At 62.7% G+C, this 21,430-nt stretch overlaps 3 protein-coding genes across 19 annotated transcripts; 1 reads left to right on the plus strand and 2 right to left on the minus strand.

The window, feature by feature from the left end:
• The first annotated feature begins 102 nt into the window (after positions 1-102).
• On the plus strand, positions 103-11,941 carry DVL1 (dishevelled segment polarity protein 1). Of its 14 annotated transcripts, XM_042229356.2 has the most exons (16): positions 103-342; positions 5,419-5,488; positions 5,614-5,735; positions 5,993-6,116; positions 6,323-6,501; positions 6,713-6,806; positions 6,961-7,030; positions 7,107-7,246; positions 7,320-7,396; positions 7,486-7,553; positions 7,689-7,841; positions 8,423-8,554; positions 8,752-8,919; positions 9,007-9,213; positions 10,011-10,050; positions 10,592-10,634. In XM_042229356.2, the coding sequence occupies exons 1-15, from the start codon at positions 173-175 to the stop codon at positions 10,019-10,021; spliced, it is 1,785 nt and encodes a 594-aa protein (XP_042085290.1). In that variant the 5' UTR covers positions 103-172; the 3' UTR covers positions 10,022-10,050; positions 10,592-10,634. The 14 variants fall into 14 exon arrangements, with proteins under 14 accessions (XP_042085290.1, XP_042085287.1, XP_042085288.1 ...); XM_042229353.2 differs by lacking the exon at positions 10,011-10,050 and having other exon boundaries at positions 10,592-11,941; XM_042229354.2 differs by lacking the exon at positions 10,011-10,050 and having other exon boundaries at positions 7,689-7,766; positions 10,592-11,941.
• TAS1R3 (taste 1 receptor member 3) lies at positions 11,903-16,779 on the minus strand. The gene is made up of 6 exons (XM_042229368.2): positions 15,722-16,779; positions 15,328-15,628; positions 14,470-15,252; positions 14,126-14,329; positions 13,911-14,031; positions 11,903-13,780 (listed from the first exon to the last, which is right to left on the minus strand). The coding sequence occupies exons 1-6, from the start codon at positions 15,904-15,906 to the stop codon at positions 12,816-12,818; spliced, it is 2,559 nt and encodes an 852-aa protein (XP_042085302.1). The 5' UTR covers positions 15,907-16,779; the 3' UTR covers positions 11,903-12,815.
• Positions 16,780-17,485: 706 nt separating this feature from the next.
• Positions 17,486-21,409, minus strand: CPTP (ceramide-1-phosphate transfer protein). 4 transcript variants are annotated; one of them, XM_042229366.2, is made up of 4 exons: positions 21,316-21,409; positions 19,584-19,661; positions 19,179-19,312; positions 17,486-19,037 (listed from the first exon to the last, which is right to left on the minus strand). In XM_042229366.2, exons 3-4 carry the CDS (start codon positions 19,298-19,300, stop codon positions 18,515-18,517), a joined length of 645 nt encoding a protein of 214 aa, XP_042085300.1. In that variant the 5' UTR covers positions 19,301-19,312; positions 19,584-19,661; positions 21,316-21,409; the 3' UTR covers positions 17,486-18,514. The 4 variants fall into 4 exon arrangements, with proteins under 4 accessions (XP_042085300.1, XP_042085299.1, XP_042085301.1 ...); XM_042229365.2 differs by having other exon boundaries at positions 19,570-19,661; XM_042229367.2 differs by having other exon boundaries at positions 19,121-19,312; positions 19,570-19,661.
• Between the last annotated feature and the right edge of the window lie 21 nt (positions 21,410-21,430).

The raw sequence follows: 21,430 nt of genomic DNA on the forward strand, positions 1-21,430 counted from the left end.
ACCGGGGCCAGGGCCGGGGCTGAGGCCGGCAGGGCGGGCGGGGCCGGAGCGGTCGGGCGGGGACGCGGGGGCCTGGTCGCGGCCGGGCCGGGAGCGGCGCGCGGGCGGGGCGCGGGCCGGCAGCGGGGAGGCGCCCGCGTCCGAGACCCGGGCCGAGCCTGAGCGCCGCGCCATGGCGGAGACCAAGATCATCTATCACATGGACGAGGAGGAGACGCCGTACCTGGTCAAGCTGCCGGTGGCGCCCGAGCGCGTCACGCTGGCCGACTTCAAGAATGTGCTCAGCAACCGGCCCGTGCACGCCTACAAATTCTTCTTCAAGTCCATGGACCAGGACTTCGGGTCAGTGGGCCGTAGGGCCTGTGCGCGGGTGCGCGCGGTAGGCACCTGTCCGGCCAGGCAGGGCAGGGGATCCAGGGGCTGTGACCTGGGCGGTGTCTGCGCGCCCTGGTGCGTGTGTCTCACCTGTCTATGCTCCGAGCATGGGGCGCCTGGGCCCCTGACTGCCTGCTCCGGGATCTGAGAGCATTGGACGGTGGGCGGACCGCAGTCCTGGTTTCTCCTTTCACCCTGGGCCCTGTTCTGAGTGTGTGTGACTTGCGGTGGAGGTCCGTAGTCGAAGCGGACCTCCGAAATCCCATCTTGGCACCTGTCAGACTCAGGGTCCGCTGCCCCCCTTACGTGGAGGGCAGGTGGGATTCATGATGTTTGGGGTCAGAGGAGTTTCCAAGCGTTGGGGGGAAGGGGTTAGGGTGGGGACAGGTGCCAGCCACCCAGTGGGTCTCCTAGTTAGCACCAGGGAAATGAGGTGATCTGGGACAAGGGCGCAGATCTGTCTGCAGGGGTCTGCAGAAGTTTCTGGAGGTTTAAAACAGCATTCTTCTGGCCCCCTTCTCCAGGGTCCTCAGGACAGGGCAGGGACCAAGGGTCACTGGGCAACATGGGGCTTTATTCCACCCACCCCAGCCTCAGGGTTGCTGGCCACAGGGCCTGTGTCCCTGCTGAACTACATGCCACTTGGGTTCCTGAGAGCAGTGCAGGCCAGCTGCTAACTCGGGCAGCCTCTGGGTCAGAGTTCCCACGTCTGTCCTTAGTGGTGGCTGTCCCGGCTGAGGGGACTTCCTGCTTGTGCCGGGCTGGGCCTCTGGAACGGTGAGTGGTGAACTGGAAGCTGGCTGGACGCTCGAGCCCTGACCTAGCACAAACACGGGTAACCTGAGTCTCCCGCTCGGCAGTGCTGGGGGGGCACCCAGAGGCCGCCTGGGCTGAGCAGGTGTGCTTGGGCGCCCTTAGGCAGCCCATGCCCATGTCCTTGTCTGTGGCTGCGTCTTGGGACTTTGACATTGAGGCCATTTCCTGGATTCTGTGGTTTGCACTGGCCCTGGGCAGTCCCAGGTCAGGTTAAGCTGAGGCCACTTTGTGGCTCCCAGGGAGGCCTGAGGGACATGGGGGCAATTAGACTGTCTCATACCCTCAACACCAGGGAGAGGCAGAGAACGGGGAATGGGTCCTTGGCAGCCCCCAACCCTGCTGGGCTCAGGTTAGGAGCTGCCCCCAAGCCAGGCTTCACAGGGTAGGGCACAGACTGGGGAGCCTGGTCCTGGCCACTGGCTGCCCTCCACCCGCCTCAGCTGCTTGATCGCCTACAGTCTCACTTCTCTGAGCCTGCTCTGCTTTGGCTGTGAGCATCAGGTATGTGGAAGGGTGCTTTTGTTTTTTAACTTAGTTTATCATTTTAACAAAAATTACTGAAATCACACATGTTCTTTCACACACTGAAGGAAGTGTGTGACAAACTGAGTGCCCACCTCCCCCAGGTTGCTGCCCTTGGACCATGATCTGGGGTGCAGCCTAAGGGACCTGACCCTCCTCCTGTGTCTAATAGCCGCTGAGCTGCAGAGACCCCTGCTCCAGGTGCACTTTCAGCAGAGGCTGTACCTGCTAGAGGATTTTCAGACCCATGGGTGCCCTGGCCCAGGAGGTCAGGGTGGGCAGGCAAGATCTGGGTCTTGGAGCAAGAGTAGGAGTTCTTCAGGTTGTCTGAGCATGACTGGGATGTGAGGGAGGGAAGAAGACCAGCTGGTAGGCTGGGCTGGGACAGAGGGAGGGATTGGGGTGACTCTGGAAGGTGCAGTGGGCCTGGGCAGACAGAGCAGGGGTGGCTCATCTTATTCCCCTCCCCCACCCCCAGACCTGTGGTTGGTGGCCTGTTGCCCTCAGGGACCCTTGAAGGGGATCTGCCTCCTTCCTTCCCTCTCCTGAGATCTACCTACAGAGTTCCAGGTTCTGTTTATTCTGTAGAATCATTTACTCAGTGGAATAAATTTTCTCTGGGAGTGTCTGATTAGTCACCCACACTTTAGTATAAATGAGAGCTAGAGTCTCACGTTGGCTACCTAATGGTTATAGCTGGAGGTTGGAGAAAGGGGGGGCAGGTCCTGGCTGGGCTGGGGAAGTGGCCCCCTTATGAGAGGGGTGGCCTCAGATTGGGGACTGTGAGGTCCCTGACCCTTCTGAGGCCTCTGTTCCTAAAGTCTTACTCAGTTCTTGGCCTCTCTGGCCAGGAAGGGAAGCCTTCCTAAGTCTAAGGTGTGGCCATAGCCACTTGCTCTGGCCAGGCCCCACTCTCCATGAGCATCTTTGGCAAGTGGATAGAGAGTTCTGCACCTCCATCCCACTCTTCCCATGCAGGTCATAGCTGTGTGTCCCAGTGAAGCTGGGGAGGCTCTCAGAGCCTGTGCTGGGCTGACCCAGAGGTGCTAAGCGTTGGGGTTGGTGTGCAGCCATGCTCACAGGCTTCCACTGCCTTGCGGACTCCAGGCCTCCCTGGACTTGGCAGTGGCCCTGGGCCCTGCATCACTGGACCAGGAGCTCTGGTCTGTGGGGCCATCTGTCTGGGGGCCCTGGGGGCTGTGGTGGGGGCTGCGCTTGGCCTGGTCCAGGCAGCCTGAGTTCCCACTCTGCCCTCTGCAGCTCTGCCATCTGCAGTCAGTGCCCCTGGTGTTGGGGGGTTCTAGATGCCTCACCCCCTGGAACTTGCAGTCAGGCGTGGAGGGTCTAAGGTCTAGACCCTTCACCCTGGAGCCTTCAGAGCCCAGGCCTGGTCAGGAGGCAGTAGGGAGACAGATGAAGGCTCTGTGGGAACTGAGGACCGTGACTCCTGGGGCAACCCTGTGTCACAGGCGGGGCATCCCACTGGGTCTCTGGGACCCCAAGGGTCCCTGGGCTCCTGACTCTGAGCAGGGAGCCCTGCTCTGTACGGGCCCTGCTCTGAGCAGATTCCTCACTGGGGCGCGTCTGCGGAGGTGGCGGGTGGGGCTGGACAGCCCAAGTTCCAGGTTATCAGGGATCTCACCAGGAATCCCGGAGCTGGGGGCAACATGCCAATGGAGGTTCCCCTGGGTGGCCACCCTGAAGGTTCATGTCTTTGCTGACCACAGCTCCTGAGGTCTTCTCTCAGGCTCAGGGAAGGCTCTCTGGATTGTTTGGGGGGCATTTCCCCAGGTTTGGTTGAAGCCTCCCCCAGCCCCACCTCTAACTTCATCCCTGTTCCTGGCCATCACTAGGGATGCCCCCTCCCTCCCTGCTATCCTGACTAGCTGCTCCTCGATGGCCTGACCCCCAGGGGGAAGGCTGGGTGCCCTTTAGTTCTGGCCAGAAGGTGTATATCTCTCAGGCTGGAGAGGACTGGGGAAGCAGGGCCTCTGGGCCCTGGTGGGGGGCATTCATGTGTAGGTGGGCTGCATGGGGGCCTCAGGCAGCTCTGGGTGACCGATTGTCTGGAGGCGCTGGCCGTGCAAGGCAGTGGGGGTTCAGGGTGCCGCCTGAGGTGTCCACCTCTGGGAAGCCCCATGGACCTTGTGCTGTGAGTCAAAAGGGCGGGGGCATAAGTGCAGAGAGGGAGGGGAGGCTGCTGGCTGGGCCACCTGGGCTGTGAAGTGAGAACCAGGTCCCCTCTGGGTCTCTTGCTGCAGTCACTCAGAGGTGGTGCTTGGGGCCCGTTGGGCCCCCTAGAGGGCTTGCTGCAACCCCCTGTCTCCTGGCTGCAGCTGGCAGGACCCCAAGTGTCCCCAGGCCACCGCAGGTTTTCATGTGGTGACACCTTCTGTCATCTTGGGCTGGGTCTCGGCCTCCCCAGAGCTCAGCTCTGCCAGACTGTGGTGCGTGATGGAGGCTGTAGACACTTTGTCTGTTCCTCACTGGGGAGAGGGGTTTCTGAGAAATGACTCCTGTCCATTGTTCTGTCCACCTCATCTGTGCCTGTGTGGCTGGCCTGGGAGGCATCTGATGGAGTCGCCAGAGGACCCTGGCAGAGTGCCCTCTCCAGGCTGCCCTGTCTCCTCTGTGCACTCTGCCCTGAGGTCTTGGGCCTCTCCTGGTGGGTGGGGGTGGACCAGAGCCTTGCTCTCTGGGGCCTCCTGCCCCCTGCTGCTGCCTTGGACACGCTGAGTTGAGGTGTCTGGGCCCAGAGGCCACGAGGCTACTTCCTGCTTGGTCTGCGGCTCCTGTTTCTACACTGGGCCCTCATCCTAGGTGTGGAAATCTGCGGTGCTGGGCAGGGCTGTGCTCCAGGGGCCTGCTGCCAGCCCCGCCCTGTCTCCCCTGCTCCCTGGGCCTCTAGGAGGCCACAGTGTGGGATGTGTCTGGGCCACAGCACTGTCTGCCCTGCCCCATGGCCCTTCCCTGCTGCCCTTCTCACCCCTTTGAACCGGACTCCTGGACCTCCCCAACCTGTTTCTGACCCCAGGGTCATTGGCTTCCTTTCCAGTTAGAGTTACTCTGGGCCTTGGCCACCTGCCTCTCCTGTCCCCCCAGGCCCTCCTGCTGGGGGCAGCATGGACAGGCCAGGCTAGCCGTTGGGCAGTGGGTAGAGCTGGTGACACTTGCTGACCTTCAGGGCCTGAGGCCTCTCCGTGGGCTCTGCTGGCCCTGCACTTGGCCGCCCTTCTAGTTGGGCCAGTGTTGTGAGTGGGGGTTTGTTTCTGTCTCCTTGGCTGGGCCAACAGGTCAGGAGGGTGGTGGCCCACTCCTGGAGTGTGAGCTTGCGGGTCTGTGTGCTGTGCATTCCCCGGGGGGTCTGCCCACACCCTACTTGTGCTGAAGCCTGCTGTGAACCGGGCCCTGCCCTCATGTTATGAAGTCTGGGGGAGTCACACAGAGCAAGGAGGATACTTGGCATTTGTGTCTGGGCCCCATGGGCCCTGGGTGGGGTCCTGGGAGGATGGTGATGGTCTCCAGAAGCGGAGGTGCTGGGTGAGGGCATCCGCACAGACCAGCATCTGGGTGTGTGGCTGGATGCCCCGTGTGGCCAGATGCCCCATGTGACCCACACCCCGGACAAGCTGGGGGCCTTAGTCCAGAGCCTAGTGATGGGAACAGGCCCCAGTGTGGCTGCCTCACAGCTGTGTCTGCTTGCAGGGTTGTAAAGGAGGAGATTTCTGATGATAATGCCAAGCTGCCCTGCTTCAACGGCCGTGTGGTCTCCTGGGTGAGTCCATGGGATGCTGGCGGAGGGCCCTGGGCTGGTGGGAGTGGAAGAAGGGGACTGCCCATGCCCGGTGCCCTGCCGGGGTCGCCTGGACGCTGGTTCCTGAGCCCTGCTCTTGTCTACAGCTGGTCCTGGCTGAGGGTGCGCACTCGGATGCAGGGTCTCAGGGCACTGATGGACACACAGACCTGCCCCCGCCTCTTGAGCGGACAGGCGGCATCGGGGACTCCCGGCCTCCCTCCTTCCAGTAAGGATTCTGGGGGACTGTGCTGAGCCCAGTGGAGCTGAGAGGCTTGCGTCCTGCCAGCCTGTTGGAAGTGGGGAGGGGCAGCTGAGCAGGGACCCACGGTCAGTAGGTGCTGGTCAGCAGAGGAGGGGCAAGTGGAGAGGCCCAGAGTGGGCCAGTGGGTAGATGGGGGCTCTGATGGAGTTGAGGTCCCACTGGATGTTGGGAGGAGAGGAGCTGAGAGGGTGTTTGAGGCATGAGTGGCCTGGCCGCCCCAGCCCAGCCCTCCTCGGCACAGCCCGAATGTGGCCGGCAGCCGCGACGGGATGGATAACGAGACTGGCACGGAGTCACTGGTCAGCCACCGGCGGGAGCGAGCCCGACGCCGGAACCGTGAAGAGGGTAATGAAGCCATGCCCTTGACCTCCCTGGGACCCCCGTGGGCACCCCAAGCCCTTGCTGGCCCCCCTTCCAGTGGGAGTCCCTTGGCAGAGGTTCCAGACCCAAATACCCTGGACCCTAGTGACCCCTCAGCAGCCCTGCAGTCACCCTGCCAGCTCCCAGGTGAAAGAGTGCTTGAGGTTGCAGGGGCTTCCTGTGACTTCCAGGGGATCCCATGGCCAGGCCCCCTCCCTGCTGTCCCCACAGCAGCCCGGACCAATGGGCACCCAAGGGGGGACCGGCGGCGGGACCTGGGGCTGCCCCCTGACAGTGCGTCCACCGTGCTGAGCAGTGAACTTGAGTCCAGCAGCTTCATCGACTCGGATGAAGATGACAACACAAGCCGGTGGGTGAGGGTGGGGGTGTAAGGTGTGGCAGGGTGTGTGCCCTGGACCACACATATATGTATGCATGTGTGTGTGCACATGGGCAGGACACCCTGCTGGCTGCTCACTGTCTGCAGGGTGGGGATGGTTTCCCCAGGTTCAGCCTTGTCCCTGCCCCTTTGAGTTCAACTATGTGGGGGGTGGCCAGACCCTGACTCTGGGCCCCCCCAGGCTGAGTAGCTCCACGGAGCAGAGCACCTCCTCCAGGCTCATCCGGAAACACAAGCGCCGGCGGCGGAAACAGCGCCTGCGGCAGACAGACCGGGTAGGTGCGGACTGGGCAGGTGTGGGCCCGGCAGGTGTGAATCTTACAGGTGTGGGCTGGCAGGTGTGGACCAGTCAGGTGTGGACTGGACAGGTGTAGGCTGGGGCGGGCAGATGGGTCCCACTCACAGCCCCTCACCTGGCGTCCCCTACAGGCTTCCTCTTTCAGCAGCATCACGGACTCCACCATGTCCCTCAACATCATCACCGTCACACTCAACATGGGTGAGGCCTCTGTGGGGTGCTGGGCAGGGCACAGTGGTGGTGGGGACACACCTGCTCACCAACCCCTGCCCCACAGAGAGGCACCACTTCCTGGGCATCAGCATCGTGGGCCAGAGCAATGACCGGGGCGACGGTGGCATCTACATCGGCTCCATCATGAAGGGTGGGGCTGTTGCTGCTGATGGCCGCATCGAGCCGGGCGACATGCTGCTGCAGGTGCGGGCCGGGAGAGCTTCTGGTCGGGGGAAGAGCAGTACCCCCACCCACCATGCTGACCTCTTGCCCCCAGGTGAACGACGTCAACTTTGAGAACATGAGCAACGATGATGCTGTGCGGGTCCTGCGGGAGATCGTGTCCCAGACGGGGTGAGGCCTGTGGGGGTGACGCGTGTAGGGGTCGGACAGCGGAGGGGAGGGGGCCGCCTGGGTCACCTTGTGACCCGCCCACCCCACAGGCCCATCAGCCTCACGGTGGCCAAGTGCTGGGACCCAACGCCCCGCAGCTACTTCACCATCCCGAGGGGTGAGTGACCCCCTGGGGCCGGCGGGGTGGGGTTGGGGCACCTAGCCCAGCCTGAAGGGCCTCTTCTCTGTCCTGTGTTCCACTTCCCCCAATACCGTCCACCTGTCCATCTGTTGCCATGCTCTGGCTGCCCAGCGGATCCAGTTCGGCCCATCGACCCAGCTGCCTGGCTGTCCCACACGGCAGCGTTGACGGGAGCCCTGCCCCGCTATGGTACGAGCCCCTGCTCCAGCGCCGTCACGCGCACCAGCTCCTCCTCACTAACCAGCTCTGTGCCTGGCGCTCCGCGTAAGTGGCAGCTCACAAGGTTGGGAACCGAGGCTCTGGCCAGGCACTCACTAGGTGTGAGGGCCACGCCAGCCTTGAGTATTCATGGTGCTGCCGGGTCCTCATGATCAGATGCGGGGGTGCCTGCTCCCCCCCTCCTCCCTGCTCTCTGTCCCAGCAATGGGAGTAGGAGATACCTGGAGGGGCTCAGCGAGCCCTGGGGTCTGTGTGGTGGGGGCAGGGAGAGGCAGGTGCCTGCGTGGGGCCCTCACCCTGCTTTCCTGCCACTAACATGACTAATAGCTCCAGCTCGCAGGGGAAGGGGTAGAAGATGCCTGATATTGGCCCCTGGGGCTCTGGTCTGCAGGGTTGGGGGGTCTTGCCCTGGTTGGACAGGGTGGGAGATGAAGGTCCAAACCCCTCCCGCCCAGTGCCTGCTCCCTGACCCTGCGGGGCCCTTGACTACTGGCACTGAGCCCTACAGTTGCTCGGCCAGCAGAGCCTGGCCTCTGAAGTGAGGAAGCAGGCCGGGCCTGGGGTCTGTTCTGACCCTGTGCTACCCGTCAGCCACTCAGGCTGAGGAGGGGGGCCATGCCTTGCAGAGCTGGAGGAGGCACCGCTGACGGTGAAGAGCGACATGGGTGCTGTCGTCCGGGTCATGCAGCTGCCGGACTCAGGCCTGGAGATCCGGGACCGCATGTGGCTCAAGATCACCATCGCCAATGCCGTCATTGGTGAGGGTCCTGCACCCAAGGGTGGGGCTGGGTCCCTGCCTGACTGTTGCCTGCTGCCACGCAGGCGCAGATGTGGTGGAGTGGCTATGCCTGCACCTGCAGGGCTTCCGCAAGCGGTGGGTGGGTGGGTGGGGGTGGTTGGGAGTGGGGGAGACCGAGACTGGGTCCCTGCCTGACTGCCACCTGCTGCCACCCAGGGGCAGATGTGGTGGACTGGCTGTACGCGCACCTGGAGGGCTTCCGTGAGCGGCGGGAGGCGCGCAAGTACGCCAGCAGCATGCTGAAGCGTGGCTTCCTGCGGCATACAGTCAACAAGGTCACCTTCTCAGAGCAGTGCTACTACGTCTTCGGGGACCTGTGCAGCAGTGAGTGGGGCTGCGGAGCGAAGTCCCAGACGGGAAGGCCGCCCTCCCCACCCTTACCCGCACTCCCTTTGCCCTCCCCTCTCGCAGATCTTGCTGCCCTGAACCTCAACAGCGGCTCCAGTGGGGCCTCTGATCAGGACACGCTGGCCCCACTGCCCCACCCAGCTGCCCCCTGGCCCCTGGGTCAGGGCTACCCCTACCAGTACCCAGGGCCCCCGCCCTGCTTCCCGCCCGCATACCAGGACCCTGGCTTCGGCTACGGCAGCGGCAGTGCCGGGAGTCAGCAGAGTGAAGGTGAGGGCCCCTACCTCCAAGCCCAGCCCTGTCCCCCACAGCCTGGCTCTGCCCTGCGTACCCGCCCCCTGCCCTGCACTCCCACCTGCTCTGTGCTCGGGCCCTAGGTGGCTTCTTCTGAAAGGGGTGAGTGGTCAGAGGCTGGGGAGAAGAGCCTAGAGTCTTCAGGGGTTGTGTGGGTGTGCTGGTGGTCCAGACGTGGCAGAGGCAGAGAGAGATGGTGTGGCAATGGGGGCAGGGGATGTGATGGCCCAGGTTGGGGGAGCAGCAGAGGGGTCCTGGGACCCACCCGCCAGCTGCAGCATAGCAGGGAGCAGAGGGGACAGTTCCGTAGATAGCCGCAGCCCACTGCTAGGACGTGAAGGGCAGCTGAGCAGGGGGGTTGTGGTGTCACAGAGGAGCACCTATTGGGACACTGTCCTGAGGCTGAGTGGGGGGTTAGTGAGGCCCATGGGCACATGCCCCCAAAAGCATCTGGGGAGAGATCTGGTAGGTAACTCAGTAGACCCAGAAGGGGACAGAGAGAGAGGGCAGTGGATCAGGGGCAGCAGTGTCCAAGGGGAAGCATGTTGGGTGCTGAGGCCAGTGGGCACATGCCCCCAGCGTCTGGGGAGAGGTCTGGTGGGTGGTTTGGTGGACCCAGGAGGGGATGGGGAGAGAGAACAGTGGATCAGGGGCAGCAGTGTCCAAGGGGAAGTGTGTTGGGCGCCAGTGGACCTTGCACAGGCCCAGCTGGTGGTGTGGGTGCCTGGCCACTGGTGTGTAACTCCTCTATCCCTTGCTTTGTGCTGAGCAAGCCTTAGACTGAAGGACTAGCGGAGCGGACCCTCGGGGCCGGTAAGCCAGGGTCCTGCTCGGAGTCCCCCTCCGCACGTCCCCAGTCAGTGGGCATCTTCAGGTTCCCAACATGTCCTGAGTGCCCAGGAGGGGCTGAGCTGAGTAGCCGGCCAGGGCTCTGGGGGCAGATGAAAGGCGGGTCTTGGGTGGGGAGCCCACGATGGCTGGCAGTGCCCCGGGCACATGGCCTCCTCTGGGCCTCCGTTTCTCAGCTGCAAGACCAGGCCTTCGTTCCAGGCACTGGTGTGAGGAGTGGGGATCGAGCTGGCCCTGGAGCATCCCTGCCTGTCTGCCACTGCCCACCCTGCCCCCACCACCACCCCCCCGCCAAGCATCTCTTCTCCTCTGCCTGCTGCAGCTGCTCCCGCTTCCCTGGGCTGGGCCAGTCCGGCCCTCATGTCTGCATGGCTGCCTACCCCGACCTGCACCCGCTCAGGACCGTTGGTGTTGCCCCTGGCGGTCCTGGCCATGGCCGTCTGTCTTGGAAGAGGCAAGGCCTAGTACTGACCATCCCATTCCTCTCCCCCATTCTTGACCCCAGGAAGCAAAAGCAGTGGGTCCACCCGGAGTGCTGGCGGGAGCAGCCGTCGGGCCCTGGGCCGCGAGAAGGAGAGCCGGTCAGCTGGAGCTGGGGGCAGTGGCAGCGAGTCAGACCACACGGCACCAAGCGGGGCGGGTGGCAGTGGCTGGCGGGAGCGTCCGCCTAGCCAGCTCAGCCGTGGCAGCAGCCCGCGCAGCCAGGCCTCAGCCGCCGCCCCAGGGCTCCCCCCACTGCACCCACTGACAAAGGCCTACTCAGTGGTGGGTGGGCCACCTGGGGGGCCACCTGTCCGGGAGCTGGCCTCTGTCCCACCAGAGCTGACGGGCAGCCGCCAGTCCTTCCAGAAGGCCATGGGGAACCCCTGTGAGTTCTTCGTGGATATCATGTGACCGAGGCGAGAGTGCCTTCAGCCCAGCCCTGCTGTGGGGAGGCCCAGGGTCCTGCTCTTGCAGGAGGGCCCTGCTCCTGGAGCTTGTGTGGGCTTGCCTTAGCAGCCATCCCAGGTCAGACCTGTGCTTGCTGCAATGGGGTCTGGGCCTGGACAGAGTGGCAGCAGGCTGGAGGGGAGGGGCTGAGGGCAGCCCAGACCACCGTGATCTGGATGGCGGCTCATCCATCCCTGGCTGGAGCTGTCAGTGCAGACCCTGGGCAGGAGGGGCATCTCCCTGTGCTCAGGCAGGTCTGACACACCCCTCTTGGCGTATGCCTCAGGGACCCCAGCTTGCCCACAGAGCTGTGCATGGGGCCTCAAACTGAGCTGAGAGGTGGCCACTAGGCCTGGGCCCCACTGGGTTCACAGGCCCCACCCATCTTGCCTAGGCCAGGATTGGGGGCGTTCTCTCGGGGTTAGAATCATAGCCCCAAGGTCCCTCTGTGGCTGCCCAAGGTAGGGATCTAATTTATTTATTTATTGTCTGGCCAGTGTGCTCTGTGGGGTGGTGGCCAAGTCCGCTGTCCCCTACCCCAGCCACCAGAACAGTTTCGTGTGTCCCCCCTGCAGGGACACAGGTCGTTTCTGGAGGTGTGTGGGAAGACAGTGAGGGGCAGGCGGCAGGATGGGGGACCCTGAGGGGGGAGGGCCACAGATGCACACAGCTGCTGCAGGGGCAGGGTTTAGAGCAGAGGGCATGGCCAGCTCAGCCTTCCTCGCGATCTTGGGGTGGCCTTTCACCCACCCACCCACCCACCCACACACGCACACATACACGTCGCTTCCGTCCGGCGTCTCTGGCCTGCACATGTCTGCACTGTAGATACTATATCTAGTTGGGAGCGTCATCCAGATAGTTAATAGAGCTGCTTCTGTGTAAATGCTATTTTAAACACTAAAAAGCGTTTAATTTTATGGGACTGATGTGTGACCTGTGTCTCTTCTCCCACTTTAGGAGGTTGGGATGCAGGGGCTGGATCAACTTCCCCAGGGACCAGCTGAGAACTGACCCAGGACTGGCTTGGTGCTGTCCTCTGGGTGCCAGCTCACCAAGGCCCTGAGCACAGCCAACCTGGCAGGCAGTCTTCTGTCCGTGGTGCTGGCTCCTGGCTCTGGGTCAGGGGTGGGGTGAGGGGTAGGGGTCCCTGTGGCTGGTGCTGGCCATAGTGCTGACCCCCCTGACCCTGCCTGGGCTCTGTCCGTGGTGCTGGAGGTGATGGCCGCCATTCTGCTGGCTCACCGGCCAGGGAGAGAGAAGGAAGCTGGGTGCCCCCTCCCATTTGAGGAGGCCTCTTGCCTTGCGCTGGGGCCCAGGTCAGGTACACACCCCTGCAGAGGGGTTGAGAAAGCCCCAGCCACCTCCCAACATCCCACTCTTGTGATGCTTGGAGAGGATGCTGGGTGGGGGGCTCCCACTGGGCCCAGCCAGGCAAGTGACACCCAGTTTTGCCTTCATGTGGTCCCTGGGGTCTTCCCTGAGCACTCAGTGTAGGATTCACGGAGCCCCAAGAACCCTCTATGGGCCTCTGACTGGAACAGTGGGGCTGGGTCACCTGTGTAGGCCAGGGCTGGGCCAGGACAAGACAGAGCCTAACTCTGGGGCCCCAGGTGATGAGATCCCATTGGGCTGAGGCCGCTTATGCACTCTGGAGGTCACTCTGGGGTCAACATGAATCTAGGGCTGTGAGTCTCAGTGGAGTCAAAGCACAGTCTGCAGGTTGCTGCATGGAGACTTGGTTTGGGAGTACCTCAATGAGGTCTGAGTTCACTGGGGTGAGGTCACTGACTCAAGGGTCACTTGTTTTTCCCCTGAGTCTCCTCCTCGTGCCCACTGCCGCCTTGCCCTCTGGCATCGCTGGGACCCCCTCCCAAGAAGAACTCGGGGGTATTGAGGTCAGGCCGCCACAGCAGCAGGTAGCACTTAGGCAGGTGGAAGGTGGCCAGGATGCCCAGCACACAGAAGAGAATGGTGCCCATCTGCACAGGCGGGTGGGAGACCACATGTACATTGGCAAAGAGGGGGATGTAGGAGACCCAGGTGATGAAGTAGGCCAGCATGGCGAAGGTCAGGCCGCGGGCACTGTTGTAGCGGCCAGGCTGGCTCTGTACCAGGAAGGTGCCCAGGAAGCAGAGGAAGGCCAGCATGGCGTTCGTGGCATGCACCACTCCAAACATGATCCAGGAGCTCACACGGCAGTGCACCAGTGCCTCCGTGGGCAGCGCGTGCCAATTTGTCATCACCACTGGTGGGAAGACCGCCAGGTACCAGGAGCAGAGTGCCGCCTCTGCCAGCATGGCAAGCAGCACTACCAGCCAGGCCCAGGGCCCCCGCAGGCGGCTATGGAGCCAGTCTGTCCAGCTGGGTGGCAGTTCTGAGGCCACAAAGATCTCAGCTGCCTGCAGGAATAGTGTGCTCAGGCAGCCAGTAAGCGGGAGGTGGAGCAGCAGCTGCTGGCCCATGCAGTTGGCAGTGCTGGGCCGGCCAGGGAATAGAAGGACGCTGAGGCAGACCAGGCCCAGGCAGGCCAGGCCGAAGCAGGCCCTGGGCCCCCCTGTGGCCTGAACTAGTGGGCTGTCCCGGTGCCAGGTGAAGAGTCCCAGGGCCAGCAGCACCAGACCCAGAACGATGCCCAGCAGCAGGAGCAGCCCAAGCACGGCTGGCTCCCCCCATGCCAGGAACCTGGGCGTGCGGGGGAAGCACCGGGTACTACCATCTGGGGACCACTGGTCCTGGTCACACTTGCTGCAGAGAGCATCGTCTGAGGCAAGGGAGGAGAGAGGGCGTGCTGGGGGCCACTGGCTTCCCTGGCCTTGCCGCTGCCCCAGACCCGACCCTGTGGTACCTGGCCTCACTCGGGCCTCAGTGTGGGCTGGACCCCGAGGGCTCACCTGGGTGGCGCTGGTAGCTGCCTGCTTTGCAGTCCACGCAGTCGTAGCAGCAGGAATGGAAGCCCTTCACGCGGCGCACCTGGCCCTCCCTGCACTGCCGCGAGCACTGGGACACAGGCTCCTGGCAGGCGGCAGGGCTCAGGCTCTGTGTGGCTGGCCACACTGGCCCAAGCCCTGGGGGCCGCCCCTGCTCCCCAGGCAGGACTGGCACTCACTTGGTTTCCTGGGGTGTGCCAGATCATGTTGGAGAACTGGAGCTCCAGGCTGCCGTTGAAGCTGCCCACAGTGCGCAGCATGGGCATCCGGTCCTGCCAGACCCACAGCTTCAGGTCATAAGCCAGGTCCACATTTCCACTGGAGTCGAACTGCAGGGTCCGGTTGTATGCGCGGAAACTCACATTGTACATATTCTCCAGGAGCTGGCGGTGGGGGAATTGGGATGCTGGGGCTGGGCAGGGAGTCGCAACTGGCCAGACCCCCCTCCCCACCCCCCACCTCCTCCTCAGGGGCGCCAGTGGATTGGGGAATGAGCCAAGAGGCATAGCTTCTGTGACCTCACCTGCCAGGGCCGCAGAGGCTCCTGTGCAGGGCAGCCTGAGGAGTTGCAGAGCAGTGCTTTGTGAAGTGCGTGGGCCACGCTGTACACAGCTGCGTAGGCGGCAAAGGTTTGGTGGTATAGCAGCCCATCGGTCACGTTTTCCGGGGAGGCACGGTCACACTGGGGGCAGCGTGGCCCCACCACATGCTCCTCCAGACCCAGCTGCCCTGCCTCTAGCGAGGCGCAGTAGGCAGGCTCTGCAGCCCGGGCCAGGCGGGTCTGCACATAGGACCGGAACTCGGGCATCTCGGCACCCTGATGCAGGAAGCCGAGCACCGTGCCCACCCGCTCCATGCCCGGTAGTGTCATGACCAGGCTTGAAGTGAGCCAGGTCTCGCTAGCCACCCATACCTTGGGCAAGAGCCTGTAGTGGATGCTGTAGCTGAACAGGCTGTAGGCAGCGTGGGCAGAGGAGAAGACCACCACCACCTGCACGCTGCTGTGGTTTACCTGGTGCAGCAGGCTCTGCACGGAGCCTAGCCGCAGGCCACCAGCCCGGGGCAGCGGCATCAGGCCCTCGTAAGCAATACAAATGCCCTTGGCATTGGCCAGGCTGGAGAAGAGGCCCAGGCCCTGCCGGCCATACTCGTCATCACTGCCCACAGCGGCCACCCAGTTCCAGCGCAGCCCCCGCAGCAGCTCCACCATGGCCGTAGCCTGCACACGGTCGCTAGGCACCGTGCGGAAAAAGGATGGGAACGTCTCGCGGTTGCTCAGCCGGTCGGTGGTGGCACCGTAGCTGACCTGCAGGCGAAGGCAGCTCCTGACACGGGGGCTCCTGAGGTGAGCGGGAGGATGGGACGTGGGGAGGGGGCGCACCTGGGGCATGAGGAAGAAACTGAAGAACTTGCCAGTGACCAGGGCGACCTCGGACGAGTAGGGCCCAATGACGGCCAGCACACGGGGTTGGTACTGCGTGTAGTCACAGTAGGCACCGATGCTGCGGCTGCCCACCTTGGCCATGAACACCAGGCTGGGCTTCATGGCGATCACGGGTTCCGAGCATGTGTCAAAGAGGTCATAGCCCAGACGCAGCCCAGGGAGCAGGGTGGACGCGTTGTTGATCTCCTCCACGGCCATCATCACAGCTAGTGCCCAGAGCAGGCCGGGGGCCGATAACCTGCGGCCACAGGGGCTGCGGGTGGCCGACACCTCCCCCCCGACCAACCTCCCCCAGCCCCACCGCCCCTGCCCACACTCCCGGCCTCCCTACCTGGTGCAGACGGTGGCATTGGGCTGCGTCCTGTCACCTAGCCCGGTATCATCGGCTGAGCCCAGGGGGAAAAGCCCACCCAGAATATAGTCCCCAGGCAGGCTGAGCTGCTGGGACAGGCACAGTGGGGCCCCTGGCCTGATACCCAGTGCAGCCACGAGACCCAGGAAGGTCAGGCCCAGCATGGCAGGTGGCAGCTTCCAGCAGCAGGACAGACTGCTTGCGCTTGAACTTCCAGTAGCAAGTGGGCAGACTGACTGGGGCCCCAGATATGGGGAATCAGGCAGGGAGGGGCACAGGATTTGTTTAGCAAAGTGCTTGCCTGTTCACCTGCCTCCTTGGGGCCCTGGAGTCACCATCTCCTGGGCCTCTCAGGTGTGCTCACATTGGGCTTCTTATCCTGATGGCACCAACAGGCCCTCTGGGTGATGGTGACCTAGGCAGGCAGGCTCTAAGCAGCTACTGTCTGTGACATTGCTACCTGTGTCCAAACCCCTGGTACCCAGCTGTTCTGCAGGGGTCGCCCTGGATCTGCTTGACAGAGGGGCCTGGAATCTCCAGCTGATGTGAGACAGTCATGGAGGTGACAGTGGGGCAGCACACTATCCCCCCAGCCCAGGGAGGCACTGTCTATAGTCGGTGTGGAGCAGGGTGGACTGCAGGCCCAGGGGCAGCCTGAGTTGGGGTATCGCACAGCCTGGCAACCAAAAATACAGTGGATGGCTGGTCAGCATGCCTCTCACCCATGACTGGGTGGGGAGGGTCCTGAGATGGGGGTCATGGCCTCAGCCTGCCTGGGAACAGTGCACCTTGAGGGTCTGTGGCCTAGAAGCTTCGGGGATCCCAAGGCTTCAGAGGGCAGGTGCCTCCCTTCAGGGACAGAGCTCACAGCTGGGCCTGGGTGGGGAGGCATGCAAATAAGGGAGGAAATGCTGTAACCAAATGGGCTGCAGCAGTCATGCCAGCACCAGGTGTGGCAATGGACCTGAGGCCCAGGCTGGTGGCTCCTGCTTAGCCACTGAGTGCCCAGGGACTGGTCTCCCTGAGTCTGGGTCTGGGGGCCTCACTGACACGAGGCCACAGGCACCCAAGGAAGCTGGGGGAGGCTAGAGATGCCCTGGAGGGTGCAGCGGGCCCTGGGAGATGTTCATGGAATTGGTCTAGGGACCTGGTCTTTGCCTGAACCTATGGCCTTGGGGAGGGCACACGAGGCACGGCACACACAGCACGCACACCACACACACACACTGCCTACAATGGCACCCACGTATGCACACAGGCACATGTGCAGCCCTTACTCTCTGGCCTTTTGTCAGTAACCTTCCAGGCTCTGGCCCCCATGGGTATGGCCAGAGCTGGACAGGGTGCAGCAGCAGACCAGGAGGTGGCTTGTGCTAGACGCTGCTGTTCAGCTCTGGCCATCAGGCAGCGTCTGCGAGGACCCTGCCTGACACGCGTCCTCTGTCCAGGCCACGGCCCTGCACACAGCAGCCTCTGCACTGGCTGCAGCTTGGCAGATTTTCCTCTCTCTACACGGTATGTAGCTGACCTCAGATCTGCACTTGCAACTCAGCCACTCAGGTGATTCTGTGACTCAGTCTTCTCACCTGTCCAATGAAGATAATTCAGACCTTGGCAGTGGTTGAGGGACCAAGCTTGCAGAGAGATGGGAAGGACCCCAACACTGGCCAGGACATGCCTCATGCCCCTGTAGTTGACACTGCCCTGATGGCCTGACAGTACCCTTGTCCTGGAGTGCATTACTTCATTCTGTAAGTGCAATTTGTTTATTTTGGGAAAGCCATCACCTGTATTACAGCGCCTATGGTCCCTGAAAGCTCATACTTACACACATTTGCTCTTAGTGGATACTGTCCCCTTGGCACCTGACATCCTGGGCTCACAAAGAGGAAGTGGGTGGGGCCAGACCCCCAATCACTGGATGATGGCCAGGCTGGGTGTGGTCACCTGTCAGCCTGTCACCAAGGTGAAGTGGCCCAGGCTCCCTCCCATGTTGTGTCATTCTAGGTCTCCTGAGCTACATGGGGACAGAGCAGTATGGGGCCAGGAAGAGGGGACACAGCATCTGGATGTGTGGACACTGAGGAGGGATAAGTGAGCGCTGGCCCAGAGGAGTCCTGGGCTCTAGGGATTCTCATCCATGGCTGTGCTGTATAGACTTGAGGCTGCAGGAGGCCGCTGTGTACGTGCAGGGCAGTGGAGGCAGAGCAGGCCTTCCTTCGGGGCTTCAGGTCCTGCTGTCACAGCCAAGGACATGTGCACCCCTAGCTAAGGAGGAGGCCAGAGGCAGGGAGAAATCCCGCAGAGCTGACCCCTGCCCAGGGGTTTTCTCCCTGTCCTGGGGTCAGCTAGATGGTACAGAAGGCTCAAGGCAGCCCAGGTGGGCAAACACTACATCCCAGGCCCTGTGACTTCCCCAGCCCACAGACTTGACCCCCAAGTAGGGGAAGCTTTTCCATGAACACTGATCCTGCTTGCCCCCCAACCTCCAGCACTTCACCCACCCAGAAGAGGCCTAACTACATGGGTGTAACTTGGTAGAGGGTAAAGATGAGATGCCTGGGCAAGGGAGAGGTTGGGTACAGAGCAAATGGCCAGTGACTGCCTTCTCTGTTGAAGCCTGTCTGAGGCCCATGTGCACAATCTGAGTGGCTCCTGACAAGCTCAGCTCACAGGGGAGCCCAGAAAGTTCCATGGTAGGACTGATGGGTCCTGGCTGCCCTGCCCACCTCTGGATCAAGGGAAGCCCACCCCACCTGGGTCCACCAGCCCCTATGGCAGGTCCAGTAGGGCGTGCTCGGCATAGAGCTTCTGGGAGATGTTGTAGACACGCTCAATAAAGGGCAGGGCCTCGTCTAGCATCTCCACAGCCTGTTTGGAAGACCCAACATTCATGGACTCCAAGAAGACCTTGCGTGTGGGCAGCGCACAGAAGGCCACAGTGACAGCCCGGCGGATGATCCAGGGGTGGTAGGCGGCCAGCGAGGCGTTGTAGGAGTCAGTGCAGAGTACGGAGGTGCGTGCGTCCTCAGGGCTTGTGCGGACGCCCTCCAGGAAGAGCTGCAGCCAGCGCAGTGCGCGGTGTAGCCGGAGCACTGTCCGGCAGCCTGAGTCGGGGTGGCGTGAGCGCCGTTCCAGGTCCACCAGTTGGTTGCCCACTTCGTAGGCAACCATGGCCTGCAGGCTGCTGTAGTGCTCTTGTTGGGGGCCACTTCGCAGCTGGTCCATGATCTGCAGCTTTGTCACCACATCCTTGGAGATGAATGAGAAGATGGTGCCCAGACTATTCAGGAACCTGCAGGAAGAGAGCAGGCACTCTCAGCCTGGGTGTGGGCGAGACCACTCCCACCTCCTGGACCGCAAGTGAGGATGGCCGACCTGCACTGGGCCAACGGGATACAGGTGGGACGTGTGGCCGGGGAAGCCCCTCGCGCACCTGACCAGCCCCCTCCAGCCAGCGAGGTAGTATTCCAGCAGCACCTCCTCCTTCTCATTGAGACACTGCTTGAAACTGACCAGGACGACTTTCAGATTGAACTCTGACTCCAAGTCATCCATTTTCAACAGGAGCTGGAACACACAGGGGGTTGGGCTGTGGGTTGTCTCCTGGTGAGAAGGCTCCTCTTTGGGTCATTATTTTGGGGAGGGGGAGTGGAGGCAGTTGGGAAGAGACAGCTGGGATCCCATGGCTCCCCAGTGAAAACCCATGAGGACTCCCACCCCCAGGTCAGCCCCTCCTCCCCAGAAGCCACCTTGCTCTGCTTGGGCTACAGCAGGGCCCTTTGCTTTAAGCATGGCCCCCCCCCCGTAACTCAGCCTTGCCAAACCTGATACATCTCACTTGTGGAAAGCATCTGTGCTCAGGTTTTCTTGCTTGTTTATAGTCTGTGTCTCTCCAGGGTGTGTCTGTTCCTACTGACTGGAGAAGTATTTGCTGAGTCCCCACGCAGAGCCAGGCAGCCACCTGGGTGCACTGTGAGTGCAACCAAAGCCCAGCCCACTGGGGTGACATCCTAGTGGTGGGTGTGTGCGTGTGTGGTTTTTAACAAAGACAGGAAGTCCAACCCAGCAAGTAAAAGGACGAGAACCACGGAGAGACAGACCGTGGGCGGAAGCGGGGGGGTGGGGTGCGTCATGACCTTCCATGCTTGAAGCTATATCCCAAAACCCAGAACAGAGGCTGTGGGGTCAGCGTTTGCCAGAGGACAGACACCAGATGTTCCACCCCTACAGTAACTGGAGCTTGGTGAGAATGTAGGAAGAGGGCAAGGAGATGTCATGTCCCACACAGAAGGCTGGACACAGGCCCTCTCCCAGTCCCAGGGACTCCAGAAGTGCCCCAGGCCACAGAACTCCTCTAGATTCTGCTGGCATTCCCATAGGCATGCCACAAACACCCAAGTGCCCAAGGTTAGCAGGTGCTGCTGGACACCCCAGCCCCTGCCTCCCTGAGTGCCCAGGGCTGCACTGTGGTGTGGCTCTGATGGGCCCTGGGGACTAGGCTGTGTCTCATCTCATTGTCCAGGACAAGCTCTCACCCTTTGGGCACAGGGGTTCCTGGGCCCTCAATGCTGGAAGGCTTGTAAGAGCCTGCATGAGAGGAGGCCATTTGAGCTGTGGTGAGAGCCCAGCCAAGAGAGCACATGTGGGTCCCTTCCATACCATGGGCAAGTCATGCACTGACCTAAGATCTTGTCCCACAGCTTTAGGGAAAATGGGCCAGCACACCCTGCCCTGCCCATCACCCAGGTTGCTGGGAGCCTCTGATGGGGCCCAGTGGGTGCTGAGGCCCTGCAGGCCCTCTGCCTTTGCCACATGCCTGGCACTAGGTGGAGGGCCCGGTGGTGAGCTCACTCCATCTTCAGGTGTGGGGGACAGCAGTGCCTGGCCTCAGGAAGAAGACAATGGGAGGCTTCCAGCATACTCCTCCCCTCTCTCAGGGCCTCAGTGTCCTGTCCACCAGACAGATGGCCTTTGAGGCCCTCAGGGCTACCTTCCTGGTCACCAGCCATCCTATGGGCCTGGCCTTCCTGCCTGGAACCTGAGCCAGCAGTCAACGGGAGGTGCCAGCAGCCTTTCAGAGCTTGGAAACAACAGGAAGGGCAGTGGCGGCGCAGCGGGGTCGGGCAGGCTGCCAGCTCCGGGGAGGTGATGCAGGGAATCGCCAAGGCTCCCCCAAGGGCAGCCCATGGCCCCAAGGTCAGGGCTCATCCTGAAACTGACGGCAAGCTGAAGGTCCCTAGGAAAAGAGGGCTGCCCTCCGGCACCCCAGGCCCAGCGGGTGGGAGCGGGGAAATCCCGGAAATCTCGCCTGAGAAGGGGGCTCCAGGTGGCGCCAGGCTGGGACCCAGGACTCGGGTAGGGTGGGGCCCCTGTCCTGCGCGGGTCCTGCTCCAGCTAAGTCCCTAGGGAGGGGACAGGGGCTCGGGGTCCGGGCCAGCGCTGGAGCCGGGTCCTCGGCCGCCTCCTCCCACGCCTGGGGGCTCCCGCTCCGACCCCTCGGCAAGGCCCAGGCCCAGCTCGGTTGGGCTGGGATTCCCCGCGCCGCCTTGAGCCCGTCGCGCCCCACTCACCTGCGCCTCCGCTGCTCACCTGTGCCGCCACAGCAGCCACGGGGCGGGCTGCCCGGGCGTCGGCCACAGCCCTACCGCCCCGTCGCCCGGGACTGGCTGCTGGCCGCCCAATCAG

The sequence above is a fragment of the Ovis aries genome, chromosome 12 (assembly GCF_016772045.2).
Source record: "Ovis aries strain OAR_USU_Benz2616 breed Rambouillet chromosome 12, ARS-UI_Ramb_v3.0, whole genome shotgun sequence".
NCBI lineage: Eukaryota > Metazoa > Chordata > Mammalia > Artiodactyla > Bovidae > Ovis > Ovis aries.

Coding starts and splice junctions, on each gene's coding strand:
- TAS1R3 (XM_042229368.2), bottom strand. CDS start 15,906: ATGCTGGGCCTGACCTTCCTGGGTCTCGTGGCTGCACTGGGTATCAGG. Junction 15,629..15,721: donor AATGCCACCGTCTGCACCAG/GTAGGGAGGCCG, acceptor CTGTGGCCGCAG/GTTATCGGCCCCCGGCCTGC. Junction 15,253..15,327: donor GTTTCTTCCTCATGCCCCAG/GTGCGCCCCCTC, acceptor CTTCGCCTGCAG/GTCAGCTACGGTGCCACCAC.
- CPTP (XM_042229365.2), bottom strand. CDS start 19,596: ATGCTTTCCACAAGTGAGATGTATCAG. Junction 19,313..19,569: donor CCACAAGTGAGATGTATCAG/GTTTGGCAAGGC, acceptor TGTGTGTTCCAG/CTCCTGTTGAAAATGGATGA. Junction 19,038..19,178: donor GGCTGGAGGGGGCTGGTCAG/GTGCGCGAGGGG, acceptor CTCTTCCTGCAG/GTTCCTGAATAGTCTGGGCA.
- DVL1 (XM_042229350.2), top strand. CDS start 173: ATGGCGGAGACCAAGATCATCTATCACATGGACGAGGAGGAGACGCCG. Junction 5,489..5,613: donor ACGGCCGTGTGGTCTCCTGG/GTGAGTCCATGG, acceptor TCTTGTCTACAG/CTGGTCCTGGCTGAGGGTGC. Junction 6,502..6,712: donor GAAGATGACAACACAAGCCG/GTGGGTGAGGGT, acceptor GGGCCCCCCCAG/GCTGAGTAGCTCCACGGAGC.